The 13,228-nt window shown below is 44.4% G+C and overlaps 1 protein-coding gene across 1 annotated transcript in view; it reads right to left on the reverse strand.

Annotated features, from left to right (window-relative positions):
* LOC422276 (sodium/hydrogen exchanger 2-like) overlaps positions 1–13,228 on the reverse strand; it is a 32,922-nt gene that overhangs the window by 13,791 nt on the left and 5,903 nt on the right. The window contains exons 3-7 of the mRNA XM_420258.7: positions 12,563–13,026; positions 12,208–12,458; positions 8,423–8,640; positions 5,634–5,830; positions 1,178–1,267 (exon numbers count right to left, since the gene is read on the reverse strand). Of these exons, the coding sequence (XP_420258.3) occupies positions 1,178–1,267; positions 5,634–5,830; positions 8,423–8,640; positions 12,208–12,458; positions 12,563–13,026 (1,220 nt within the window). The remainder of the gene's footprint in view (positions 1–1,177; positions 1,268–5,633; positions 5,831–8,422; positions 8,641–12,207; positions 12,459–12,562; positions 13,027–13,228) is intronic.

A 13,228-nucleotide genomic window follows, 5' to 3' on the forward strand; every position in this document is an offset into this window, starting at 1 on the left:
TCTACTTAGCTTAATTGGTACATGGCCATTTTCAGCTCACATTTCCCAATAAACACATTTTCAGAGATGATTTACTATTCAGACACTAACAAAAGAAGAAAGTATTCTCTGTTCATTATAGGAAAAGCCTCTTCAGCCTATTGAACTGTTCTGTTAACCTCAGACAAAGCCCTGTAATACAACCTAATTGTGAGGATGCCAAACATTTTATACATGTCCCCAGACCTAACATCTCTATTCCTAGCTACTCAAAAAGAAGACAAAAATATTCCCAAAGGAGACATGCTTATGGAAGTGTGACTGGGCATAAGCAATTAGATTCAGAGCAGTACTTCATACTGGACACGGCGCATCATCAAATTAAACATCCCAGCCCACAGCTCTCTATTGGGTTGTAAGCGTCAAACTGAACAAGACCCAGTGCAGAATCTCCCTGAGTTGTTCCCCACATTGCACTGCAGCTGCAGTGGGATCCAGCCGTGCTTCCCTTCAGCCATGCAGAGCCCTGGGGAAAGATGCAGAAATCCCTGCTTTCTCCTGGGGCTGAATCACTCTGCAGTGAAGTCTCTGTAAGCAGAAAGGCCAACGTCTGGAAGGCGAGAGCATAGTGAACCAAAACCAAAACCCCTTTGGGCTATGGGGACTTCAGTGATTCTCTCCAATACAGTGTTTGTCTTACTCTTCCTGTTTTGATTGGTTTTTGATTGTTTTTTAAATATCTAAACTGGTGGTGCTGATGCGGGTGCCCCATCCCTGGAGATGCCCAAAGCCAGGCTGAGTGGGGCGCTGGGCAGCCTGACCTGGTGGGGGCAACCAGCCCATGGCAGGGTTGGAACTGAGTGATCATTAAGACTCTTTCAACCCAACCCATTCTACAATCCTCTGATAAGCTTTCAGGCAAGTGACCATCTTCATCTGCCATGTTTGTGCATCACCTAGTGCAACGCTCAATTGAGTGAAAGGTCACCACTGCCATACAAATAATAACCCCTGGTTAGAGAGCTGCATGGGACTCTAAACCTGGAAAGGGTCTGACTTGAAAAGGACTCAAACAAAATCAACAGGAGTCTGCAGGGCTGTAGAGTCCCGGAGGCACATTGCATTGCAGAAGGACTCTATGACCACCAGCAAAGCCCTTGAGAAGCTCAAGCCACGTGTTGCTGGATTCCTTACTTACCCGAATGTGAATCTGCTCACCCACCGTGGGAGCACTCTCTCTTTTCCTCTTGACATGCAACAAGTCTACAAGAGGACGGATGGTCATTCCCTGCAGCAAAATCACAAAACCAAAAGTCAGGCTTTCTTCACATCAAGCGTTCTGGTGGTGCTTGCACTGTCTCTTTTGAAGCAAATTCACAGGAATGTATATGAACCACAGCTACCGCAGCCACTGCAGCAGGAGTAACTATTTTGGTAGAACAAGGCCTGCTGTTTGAGCTAGCACCTCTGTTTTAAGGCAGGATAAATATCTGGGAAGCTTTGACAACACTGGAAGCTCTGCTATCTGCTCGTGTTTGTAAGCCAAACATTTTGTCTGCTTGCAGGGAGCTATGGTGGTAGCTTGTCAGCAGCAGCTCACACACAGCCTTTAGGTAGGGGCAGCAGAGAGGAGCAACGCTCTGCTCCCCTCACCTGCCCTCCAGCATCTCCAAGATCACAAAAATCCAACCAATAACCTCAAGGTCAAGCCCACAGTTTGCTACTGCTGTAGTCTATCAGATGGAAAGAGGCTTGAAATGTCCAAAGTTCAAATACCTGAAGTGTTGACTGTGCTGGAGACGTCTGAGCACACAGCCCCCACCAGTGGTGGCCCAGACCAGAACGGGTGACGTCTGCTCACTATTTAAGTGCCACAGATCATTACTGCAATGATCTTTGATCATCAGCCAGTGGCTAAGTTTATTACTAATCAAAGTATCCACCTGGTGGGAAAGTCAAGGGAAGAGTTTTAACGTCCTTTGAGCCTTGTGAGAGAACTTTGAAAAGGCTGCTGTAATGCATTTCCTAGTCAGGCTTCCATATGAAACTCCTTTTCTAGGACATGTTTACAATAAATATAATGGAGCAGTTAATATTTATGACTTCTGAATGTCACAAATGTTGGCACAGAGGAGAGTTGAACATATTTTTAATAGCAAAAACAATTAATGTGTCATTTTAATGGCTAATAGCAATTAAAATGCATAGTTATTCAGAGTAAATAAGAAATATATGAAATCCACAAACGAGATATTACAAAAATGAAGTATGGACAACGCAGTTTGGTCTCTTGTCTTCAATGGATAATCAGCGACATTTGTACTCATTTTAAAGAGTTGTTTTGGGGATTTGTGAGCCGGACTCCCAGACTTAGAAGCACCTACACACCTGGATTCCTTTGGCCCTTCCACACCATGGGAGAACTATGAGAATCCTACATGTCTCTCAGGCCACCAGACTGCGGCATGCCTGTAGGTCCCCCTTGACCTCCACCTACCAAGGACAGCTTGCCCAAAGAGCACTGCACGATGCTGATGGGAGGCCAACTGTACCCTGGGCTGCATCAGCAGACAGGTGGGAGGGGGCCGGAATTGGATGGGCTTTAAGATCTCTTCCAACCCAATACCACGATACGATTCTAGGACATGATGGCTATAGCACAGCTCACACAATGGTTTTCTACCAACAGCAATCCAGTACCTAATGGGTAAGTATATTCAGCAAACAAAGAGAAAATACAGAAGTCTCCACACGATGATTACATTTGCTAACAATTTCATCAAAGAGGTCAGAGGCCAAAAGGCTGAGGGTGATCTTTAAATGGAGAGCATGGTATTTAGCTTTTAAACCTCACACAGACAGAACAATGAGGGCTCTCAGTGGCATTCCAGATGAGCCCACAGCTCCTGGGAGGACTCTGGTTGGGTGGCACCGAGCCAGGCCCGCCTGCAAGCACTGAGGACTTGACAATTGCTCAGCCAACCTTCCCAAAATTATTAACCAAATCTCTTGGGGGAAGGGCCTTATGCAACCAAGTTAGAAAGCCCAAAATAGCCACATTTCCTGGGTTATATAAAGCACTGACAGACCCATGTATGGGCAAGCCCAGCTGTTTACACATTTGTTGCTGGTCTGCTTTCCAGACAGCGTGGACATGATCTCCAAGAAAATGAAGTGGATCTGTGCTTCAACAAGATGCTTTGCTAGCCTTCATCAGCTTCTCCCCTGCTTTCGGTCCTCTATCTTCTGACCAGTCTAAACACAAACTAAGACCCAAGTCACTACTGATATCACTGTAAATATATAACAAAAAGACATTACAGAAAACAACAGCAGCAAAAAAAAGTCAACAGAAATTGTCTGTAGCCAATATTTCACTTGCCCTTTGCACCCAAAGCAATGTGAAGGATGTGGGGATATCAAAGATATTCACTCCTCAATCCCACATCCACCAGTCTGCTGCAGCAGCGCTCAAACTTCTGAAGAACTTGCATACAAACCCAAGTTGCTGAAGGCTCCCCCAATACCTGCTTAGTCTTATTATTTTTACTGATGTTTTCCATGCTGTGTTGTAACAATACTTTTCAGATTCAGCTTTGCAGCAAGTTCGCTTTCTCCCCACTGCTCTCATGACTGCCCCAGCTGCACGATGCTGCCTGAGCAAAGCCTGCTCTGCTCCCACTGAGTGCTGAGTGTCCCCACGAGGATCCTGTCCACCTCCCACCCATCAGCATGGGAGTGACATCACCAGCCGAGCTTTGAGGTTACACAAAAGCCCTTTCCTGGTCCTGGGAAGGATTTCCCAAAGCCTCGACAGAATGGAGCTGCTGCCTTAGAACAACCTTTGTCTGAGACTCAAGAGTGTCTCTGCATGAGTAGACATGCCTAGTGACCGTGTCTTTTCAATTTCTGACCCACATTTGCATCTTAAAACTTGTCACCCTTCACCTAACCACGTTCCCCATGCCCAGGCCCCCGCTGTCTCCTTTCAGCATGCAACAAGGCCCCGAAACCTGCAAGCCCAGCTGCACGTCACACTCATTGCAGAATTTTTTCAGCTCCTGGTGTGTATTAGGAGAGCTCAGGAATGAACGCAGCCTCTTCTGCATTGCCTGAGCACCCAGCACCCACACTGTGGGGTTCAGGGAGGCCAAGTGGAAGGAATCAGCTCTCACTGGGTGATACTGAGCCACGGGGCCATCAGCAGCTGACACCATGACCCCGTGTCCCGAAGGCCCCACAGCTGCTCTGCAGCCCCATCCTGGGACGGGGAGGAAGGACATCATGCACCAAGGAGCTTTTCCAGCCCCCATCCCACTTCAGCCCCACGGGGACCTGCTCACCTCCCCACCATCAGCCCTGCTCCCTTCGGGACCGAACGACCCCAGTGTTTCCACCACGTCCTCGCTGGAACGCGGCAGCATTTGCAAGGTGAACCAAAAGGTGGTTTTCTGCTGAGAAAACCTGAAAGCAGCCCCAATGTGACAGGCTCGCTCCTGGGAGAGAACAGCAGGGATCACCGCAACCTGGAGGCGTGCAGGGAGGCTTCCACCACTAGATGTCAGAGCAGTGCCTGGCGGAGGGAAGCTGCCGAGCACCTGGAGGGGCGCTCCGAGAATGCGAGAAACGGAGCGGTCTGTCGGCAACCGGGCAGTCCCGGCAGGAACACATCCACAGGCGAAGTCCAGTATGGAAGGACTTTGATAGGAGCTCCTACAGACTTGTGCTGGGAGCAAGACAGGCACGTGCCCAGGACCCCCCCCTTGCCGCAATGAAACAAAACCTTCGTGTTGTTGCAAACCCACGCCAGATGCTCGATAGGGAAGAAAACATTCATCTCATCTGCAGCATATCACTGTTAGGATACGGGGCACCAGCATATTCTGGATCTTTTTGCATTCTCTCAGCAGTTACAGAACACTGCCATAAATAAGCGGACTCAAAGCAGCAGTTTCCATGCAAGAAGGTTTCTGTGCTACAACCAAAGAAGCTCGAGGGCAGAAAAGATGAAAGAAAAAAAAAGAAAGAAAGAAAAATCAGGGGCAAATAAATCAAGTGTGCTGTGTCTTCTTTCTTTGGTTTTCCCTGCTTTTATAACAAGTAACACACCCACATTTTTTGCAGCAGAAGAGTTAGTGCAAGCCACTGGCTGCTGAATCATCGTAAAATAATTGCAGCTGCTGTGCTGCATGAACACGAAGACTTCTCAGGTATGTACACAGAACATTCTGATCAGCAACTAATGATTGATGTTGCTTCAGCTGTTGGATGCCTCAGTAAACAGGGACTCATTCTTAGAAAACTCCTCCCAGTTTCCACCACTGCTGCCCCAGTGAGGATGGATCAGATCAGAAATGGGACATGTTGTCATGGAAAAAGGCTACAGCACACCATTTAGTCGAGCAAAACACAATCAGCCTCACAAATGCATTGCACCTTCCGCCTCCTTAAGTAGCAACTTTTTAAAGTTTATCCACCTGGACAACTGACACAAAGGAAATCTTAATGACCAACACATCCATAATGACCAATCTCATATCCATTAGCTTGCGCACCAGGTCTAATGCTTAGTTATGGTTACTCGTCTGGAAGGCAGAAATCGTGGTCATTTTCTAGATCTGCTCATGACAGTCCTTTGGGCTGAGCGCTGTTACCTGTGCGAACACGGTGAAAAGGATGACCACAGTGGTTGCTGCAATGAAGAGCTTCTTTCTGCGGAAGTCAGGAAGCAAGAAGACCAAAGAGAAGCAAATGGCACCGCGGAGCCCCCCGTAGGCAATGATGAATTGGTCCTTGCTGGTGACAGTGTTCACATGAAATCTGTTCACAAAGAAGGTCAGCACCAGCACCCCTGAAAGCAGGAAAGAAGGTGGGGACACCTCAAACAGAAAGAAATGAGATATATTCCTCATAAATATATCCAATATGTTAATTTTCTCAAAATTGAATGATATATTCAATAGTAAAACATCACCGAACACTGATCACTAGGCCAAGCGTGGTACCTTCCCAATGCCATCGGAACCCCAACGCCCTCCAGAAAGGCCTTTCTTCCAGCCTCAGTCATTCCTGGCTTGGGGGCATACAACAAACACCACAAACCTTTAAGTAAGAGATTTATACTGCTCAACTTCAAGACCACGTAAGGTGACAGCAGTTGATGTAATTTTCGGTCATTTGCAAATACAAGACAGATGCAGAAAGGTACAAAAAGTCCGGCCTTAAAGCTCTAATCTGTGATCTTAATGCCAACTGATAGGACAGACATTTTATTTCTTGCAGATTAACAGCCATGAAGATCAATGGGAAGCCCCATTCAGGATGACATATGCAGGATGATTTTCAGCCTTAGTTCGTGTGTTCTGATTTAATTCAGGGGTACCTTGAATATAAAGAGTGCTTTCTTTGCTGGTCGCAGCACTGAGCCCTTCTCTAATAACGTACGGTGTAATTTGAGTGCAATCAGAATGGCTGTGTTGAGAGAGCCAGAGGATTTTGCCAGGTGCTTTGTAACACTACTGTGTTCCTTACCTCTTGCAATGAAGAATTTTCAAACTAAATAGAAGTCAAGATAACTCAGAACTTCTTTTCATCTAAGCATATAACTCAGAAGAAAAAAAAAATGCTTAATCATAATAAAACATTTCAACGTATGCACAACCAATAGCCATATTTCTAAGTGCATTTACAATGCACAGTTATTAAAACAAACCTTGGTATGTATTAGCAGCAAATAAAACAGATTCTGCTACGTCTTGCTAATCGTGGCTTAGCCTATTTAAGCAATTTCTTGAAGTGCCTATCAAATTTGAGTTCAAGTAAATTACCATTCTGTTTGACTCAGTGGTTTGCAAACATAAATCCCATCGAATGTTTTGTAGCTATCAAATCTTTGCCAAAATGTGTGCTCTGCTGCATCTGCAGGTATTGCTAATAAATAAAAACATTCATAAATGAGGAAGAGGGAGAATGAAGAAGATGGCAACATATTGGTGTCACAGAGTTCATCTCTATCATCTTTGCCTTTGAAAAAAATATCTGTATGATATTAGTACTATTATATTCAGTGGACAAAGTAAGCACTCTGTGCTCACTCAGATCAGGACAATAATACAGAACACAACAGAGAAACAGCTGCTCAGAACACCAGATTAGTGTAAGATACACCTGAGGACAATACTAAAACATTTATCTGGTCACTCAGAAGTCATGAAAATGGGATCCCAGAGTCCTGGCACCAGGACTCAGGTTTTCCTTGTAGCCAATCTCAACAAGATTACCTTTAGCCAAGATTACCAGTAAAGTACAACACTCTTTCTTCAGCTACCACTACATTTTGCTCTCTTTTTGACTGTGAGTGTGGCCAAATGCTGCAAAAGATTTCCCACAGAGGATGTAGAGTCCCCTCCATGGAGCTCCTGGGCAGCCTGCTGACCCTGCTCAGCAGGGTGGGTGGACCAAACCAGGACAACAGCAGCTGATAAGCTACAGCTTGCCTTGAACAGTTCGTTTTCTGTGCCTTGGAGACCATTCTCAAACTGTTTCAGGATATCATTCTCCTACTAGCATTTCACAGTCATTCCCACAGAGGGAGAAGACAGTGAAGTGTTGCTTCATATTTCCTTTCCATGTCACATCATGAACATTTGTTCTTTATGTAATCCCAAACAAGCAACAACAACAAAAAAAGAGCAGGATGTTACTACACCCATAGCTACTTATATTCCTAAACATGGCAATTAAATCTTAGTTACACAAGTATTCTCATATTTTTGCCTTTTACCTCCATTTTAGGTCCCAGTTCTCATCTACCCACAAATAATCTGTGTAAAGCATCTCCAGGGACAGCTGTCCAACCGTTCCTCCAGTTTTCCATTTAAGGATACTGCTGTACACAGAAGTTGTTACGAATTAAATCCCCTAAATCTCTGCAATTCAGGATATGCAGCCAAAGGCCCCGGGGTTTTACACAACCCTGATCCCAGGGTCTGTGCTTACACTCTTTCTCCTACTGTGAAGATAGCAAGGGACCATGATACACTGAAATGGAAGAGGAGATCATGATAATCAAAGGAGGGCCTAAGACAGATGGATCTATAGACCAGGTATCATGAGAATTTCTGTTTAGCACCAGTGCTGTCTGTGGTGATTGCACAGACTAGGAAAATGCAGTAGGGTGCCTGACTTGCTTTTGAGCCCCACAGCAGTGCTGGAGGGCTGCAACCCATTTCAGCCCGTGTCTCTGTTAATGGCAGGGAAGTTGGAATAGGTGACCATTAAAGGTCCCTTCCAACTCAAATGATTCTATGATTTACATCTGTAATAACCACACGTGGGGAAACTGGAGAGGAGATGGCAGGGTCAGAAGCATTATCTCATTTAATAGAATCATTAAGTTCCATTCAAACAACACCCACAACAACAAAGCATCATTTCACCATACCTAGTGCTCTCCAAATCAGACAGAAAATGACAGTGAAGAAAATATACGGCCAGTTCCATTCGTGATTTTCTCCAATGGTAGACACTCCAAGAAAGATGAAGATGAGGGTATCACTAACACTGCTCCACATCTTCATGAAGTATTTGACCGTGGTGTGAGATTTCAGAGAGATGTTGGCCTCCACGTAACGTTTCATGCCCATGGCACAAGCAATGATGCTGGGAAAATTAAAATGGAACATTTTTCTTCATAAGGGCACAACATTGACACATTATTATTTAAAGAAAAGAAATACCAGCTTTATCAAGCATCAGATGCTTGCAATGCTAGTGATTCACTTCCTACAGCCCCCTAACACTAGCAGGACAACCAAGACAGTAAGATACTACATAGGTTGACCAGACTGCCTGAATATTTTCACAGATAAAGAACTTAATTCACCGCACGTATCACACAACAACATTTCCCATCGCCATACCCTGCTCTCAGCACTCTAACTGTACCTATCTCAAAACATCTGGGCAGAAGAGTTTAATTCTTAGGAGCTATTTTCCTGCATGGGAGAAAGACATTTGAGAGGAAGGGAGAGTGCTATGTGCAAATAGGACTATTTTGAAGTGTCTGCTATCTGGTCACTACAGGAGACTCTTATAGGACTTGAAGTCATAGTAGGTTAAGAGCAGCTTGAATGGAAACACAAACAAAACATACCTCACTCTGCATACTTCTAAGTCCATCCAGAGCTGTCGATTCTTTGGACATAGCTAGGAAGCCATCCAATATGCAACCAAAAAAACAACAAAATGCTCGAGCGGCAAAAAGAATCTTAATGAACGCTCATCAAGCTGCACAATGAGCCAAGAAATGGCTTCACTGCTCCTTCTAAGTAAATTAGAGAGTGTTGCCGGAGTCGGAACATTTGACTTCCTTGTATCACGTACCCAAGGTCACTTCGGAAGCACACAGCACCAATTAAAACTCTGCCTTGCAATTTTTCATGGCTAATTGCTTCTTTAAGTTACAGGGTACATGCGGTTAGTCTAATTCATCAGCTTTACAAATCAATACATATTCAGGCCAGCAGTCTTAGAAGGTCAGAGCAACTGGGTGCTCAAAGAGGCAAAGCTCCACTTTTTTTTTTTATTTTAACCCAGGCAGAAACATTTTGTTCTAAAAGTGGTACTAGGAGTGGTAAAATGGTTTTACGTTTCTGAGATCTGATCTTCCCTGGCATTTGGAAGGCCATCCACATGGAGTATCATCGATGACAGATCCCCTTCCCAGGAGATTTCATGGTAACTCTGCTGTTCTTCTCCACCTGAAGTACTGAGAAAGTCTTTTTCAGATGGAGTTGCACTTCTATTCACTGTGAGTTGCTGATTACTTGACTTGGCATTCAACCAAACGACAACAGCAAATACACATATTTCCTTTTCTTTTGTCTTAAAATAATTATTTGTTTTCCCTCACTGCCAATCAAAACTGGAGTGAAGGGAAGGACCAGGAGTAAAGGCGCAGGAACGTGGAAGGTCAGACACAGGAATGCCACCACATTCTCACTGGGGAAGGAGAGCCTGTTTTACCTGACCCAGCACTCAAAAATCCCTTTTTCATCCAGTATCCAAGTTTATAACTTCCATCTAATAAGAAAAATGTATCGCTATTTAAAAATATTCCAAAATTGAACTTTTTGACTTATCGTTGTCAGACTGATCCACTTTGCCTTAAAGCGCAGCAAAATAAAATCGTTTCTCAGTTGCTGTATCTGCATCAATAAAGAGGAAATAGAACAGTTTCCACTAAGAACTAAGAAATCCAACATGGATTTATAGGCAACCAACTTCCAGAGACATGGTTTGGAAACGCTTCTTGGAAAAAAGGATACAGGTTCAGATCATTCACAAAGAATAAATTTGACCTTTTTTTCCCCTCACAGCTTCAGAGATGGACACTGCCACTGGGACAAGGAGAAGAAAGGATGTGTGTGTATATATAGATGCATACATACACGTATACGTATATATAAAGCTAAAAAACATTAGCAGAAAAGTTCAGCAGATCGAGTTGCACTTAGAAGGTTTTTGGACTATGTAGAATGTATTTATTTATTTTTGCAATCAGATTATTTTTCAAAGAAATGACTGCCAAGGTCTGTTTCTCATAATACAGTATTCCCTGATCACCAATGAATAGTTTGAAATCAAGATATATAGAAGAGGCATTTATAATTTGGCAATTGTAAGACTGGTATTGCAGGAATCAGCTGCCTTTGCAATTGTTTTGCTTTAGAAACAATACATTATTCAAAAGAATAGAAAATGGGTTCCATAATGGGTACAGTAGATTTTGATTGATAGAAAGAGACACCATTAGGATTGAATGTTTTCTGCTCCATAATGATTATGCAGCACATTTATTTCACTGTTCTGTCTTTTGCTCCTATAAATAGGTTTTCTCTTACCTATTCCCAGAGCTAGAATTTTTGTCAGTAACGCCAGAATATTGCTCATATTAACTGTTCAAAGAACAAAATCTGCAAGATATAGGAATAGTTTATAGCCAAAGAAGTACCATTAGTTTTAAAATCGATCTCCCAGGCACTCCTGTGTCTAGCTGATACCCGAATTAAATTTCTTATTTTCTTTTTATCTCATTATCAGATTTACAGTTGTTTACACTGTAGCTATCAATGGAGTCTTAGTGCACTTTATAGTCCTTAGGGAAATATTAAATGGTCAGTTGTGATCCTCAACAGCAGCTGACTTAGTTCAAGTTGTAGAACCAAGCAACAAATATCAGCCCACTGAAATCAGAAGGACTGAATCACCCACACTGTGTTTTTCATCTGTCTCTGCTTTCCAAGGCAGGCAAGGCTTCTGCTACTGCTAGGATTATTAGATTTATTTATCTTTCTCAGCACCAGTTCCTCAGGTGAAATTCACAATGAGGTAAGCACAAAGTCAATCATCAATGTATGGAACTAACTGTGCTCTATTAAATTGCAAGTTTGGGTTTAGTACTTTTGAAACCTTGCTCTCTGACAAACTTGGCCGAATTTGGTCAGAAGATTTCAAATGCCACTAGAGGCAGGGAGGTGATGGATGGGCCCACCCACACCAAGAACAGAAATGCAAGACAAGCACATTAGCTTTGCCTGCAACCTTTTGGAGGTCAGTCAGAACCTCCAAGCCAAATCTCCAGACAGAGGTTTCCATTTGAGCCCTCCACTCTCACACATAAGGCATATTTCCAGGCTTCAGCTCTATAAGGGATGAATAGCTACCACCCATCACTTTGCTGTGCCACCACCAGGTCTGCTTTCAGCACGCCTCTGGATACCAAGCCCCAGATGCCAACTGGTAGGGCATGATCGGGGATGATGCTAGAACAGACATGCTATAAACCTAACGACCACATTTTTCTGAGGTCATAAGGATTTGATTAAGGAATCCTTGCTGTTTTCCAAATGTTGGTTTTGGCTGGGCCTGACCCCCATGGGGCTCAAGTAACCATTCCTCAATAGCCTACTTAAATGAATCGGACGTTTGAAATTTGCCCGGCACTAGTGATCTGGATTGCTTGTGAGCTGCAGATAGTTCTGTTTATGTGCAGCAGTGTAATGTGTGGAATGGGGTTACACCTCTCAGCTATTTCATAGATTTTCATACTTTCTATTCGCTGCCATGGACAGATTTGCAGCTAACCTTAAAACAATTTTTTGATACCTTTTAGCAAACACAACCAAAAGTCCTTCCTAGAGAAACGAGATGCTGGGGCACACTTACGCCACAATGCCAGAGAGGTGAAACATCTCTGCGGTGAGGTAGGAAAGGTAGCTGTACAGGAAGACAAAGAGCGGCTCGATGACACGGATGTCCTTGGTGAATCGCGTGGTAAAGGCAGAGGTCATCCCAAAGGTAAGACCTACCAACACTCCTCCAATCCCAACCACAAAGAATTTCCCAACTCCGGCGAACACATCCACCGTTTTGATGGCGGGCATTTCACAGAACGATCGAAATAGCTTGTAGAGCACCTGGGTGAGAAAGGAAAGGGGAAAACAACCATCAACAAAATCATCACCAGACACTGCCACCCTTCCCCTGAACACCAGGCGCTCTCACAGGGCCTGCTCCTCACCACAGTCACCGCGTCGTTCAGGAGCGACTCGCCAAAGACCAGGATGTGCAGCTTCTCGTTGACGTGGATCTCCTCAAACACCGCCAGCACAGCCACAGGGTCCACCGCCGCGATCAGGCTGCCGAAGAGCAGGTTGTGGAGCAGCGACACGTCCCGCAGCCCAAAAGCTCTCACTTGGCAGATGCCATAGAGCGAAAAGCCGATCCCAAACACGTTCCATATCGTCCCCACCACCGCGTAGAGGAGAATGGTGCCGATGTTCTCAAAAAAAGGGCGGCTGGGCATGAAGTACCCTGCGTCGAGGACGATGGGTGGCAGCAGGTAGAGGAAAAAGATGTCGCTGTCCATGACAGGAGGTGACTTGTCGTTCAGGCCATAGATGATGCCCCCCATGATGAGTCCCACAAATATCAACAAACAGCTTTCTGGGACCACAGAAGGCAGCTTGTTGTACAGGTGAAATGCTGGAAAGGGATGAACAGAAAAAAATCTGTGTTATCACCCAAACTGGGCAAGGAACACGAGGTACCCCTTGCGGTGAGGAAGCTTCACCAGCTCCCACCTTCAGCAGGCTGCACTTTGGAATACTGATAATAAATCAAAGCAAATAAACAATGATAATAAATTATATTATTAAGGTAGAGCTGCCCAATCAGAAACTAGCTA

This window comes from Gallus gallus, chromosome 4, assembly GCF_016699485.2.
Source record: "Gallus gallus isolate bGalGal1 chromosome 4, bGalGal1.mat.broiler.GRCg7b, whole genome shotgun sequence".
NCBI lineage: Eukaryota > Metazoa > Chordata > Aves > Galliformes > Phasianidae > Gallus > Gallus gallus.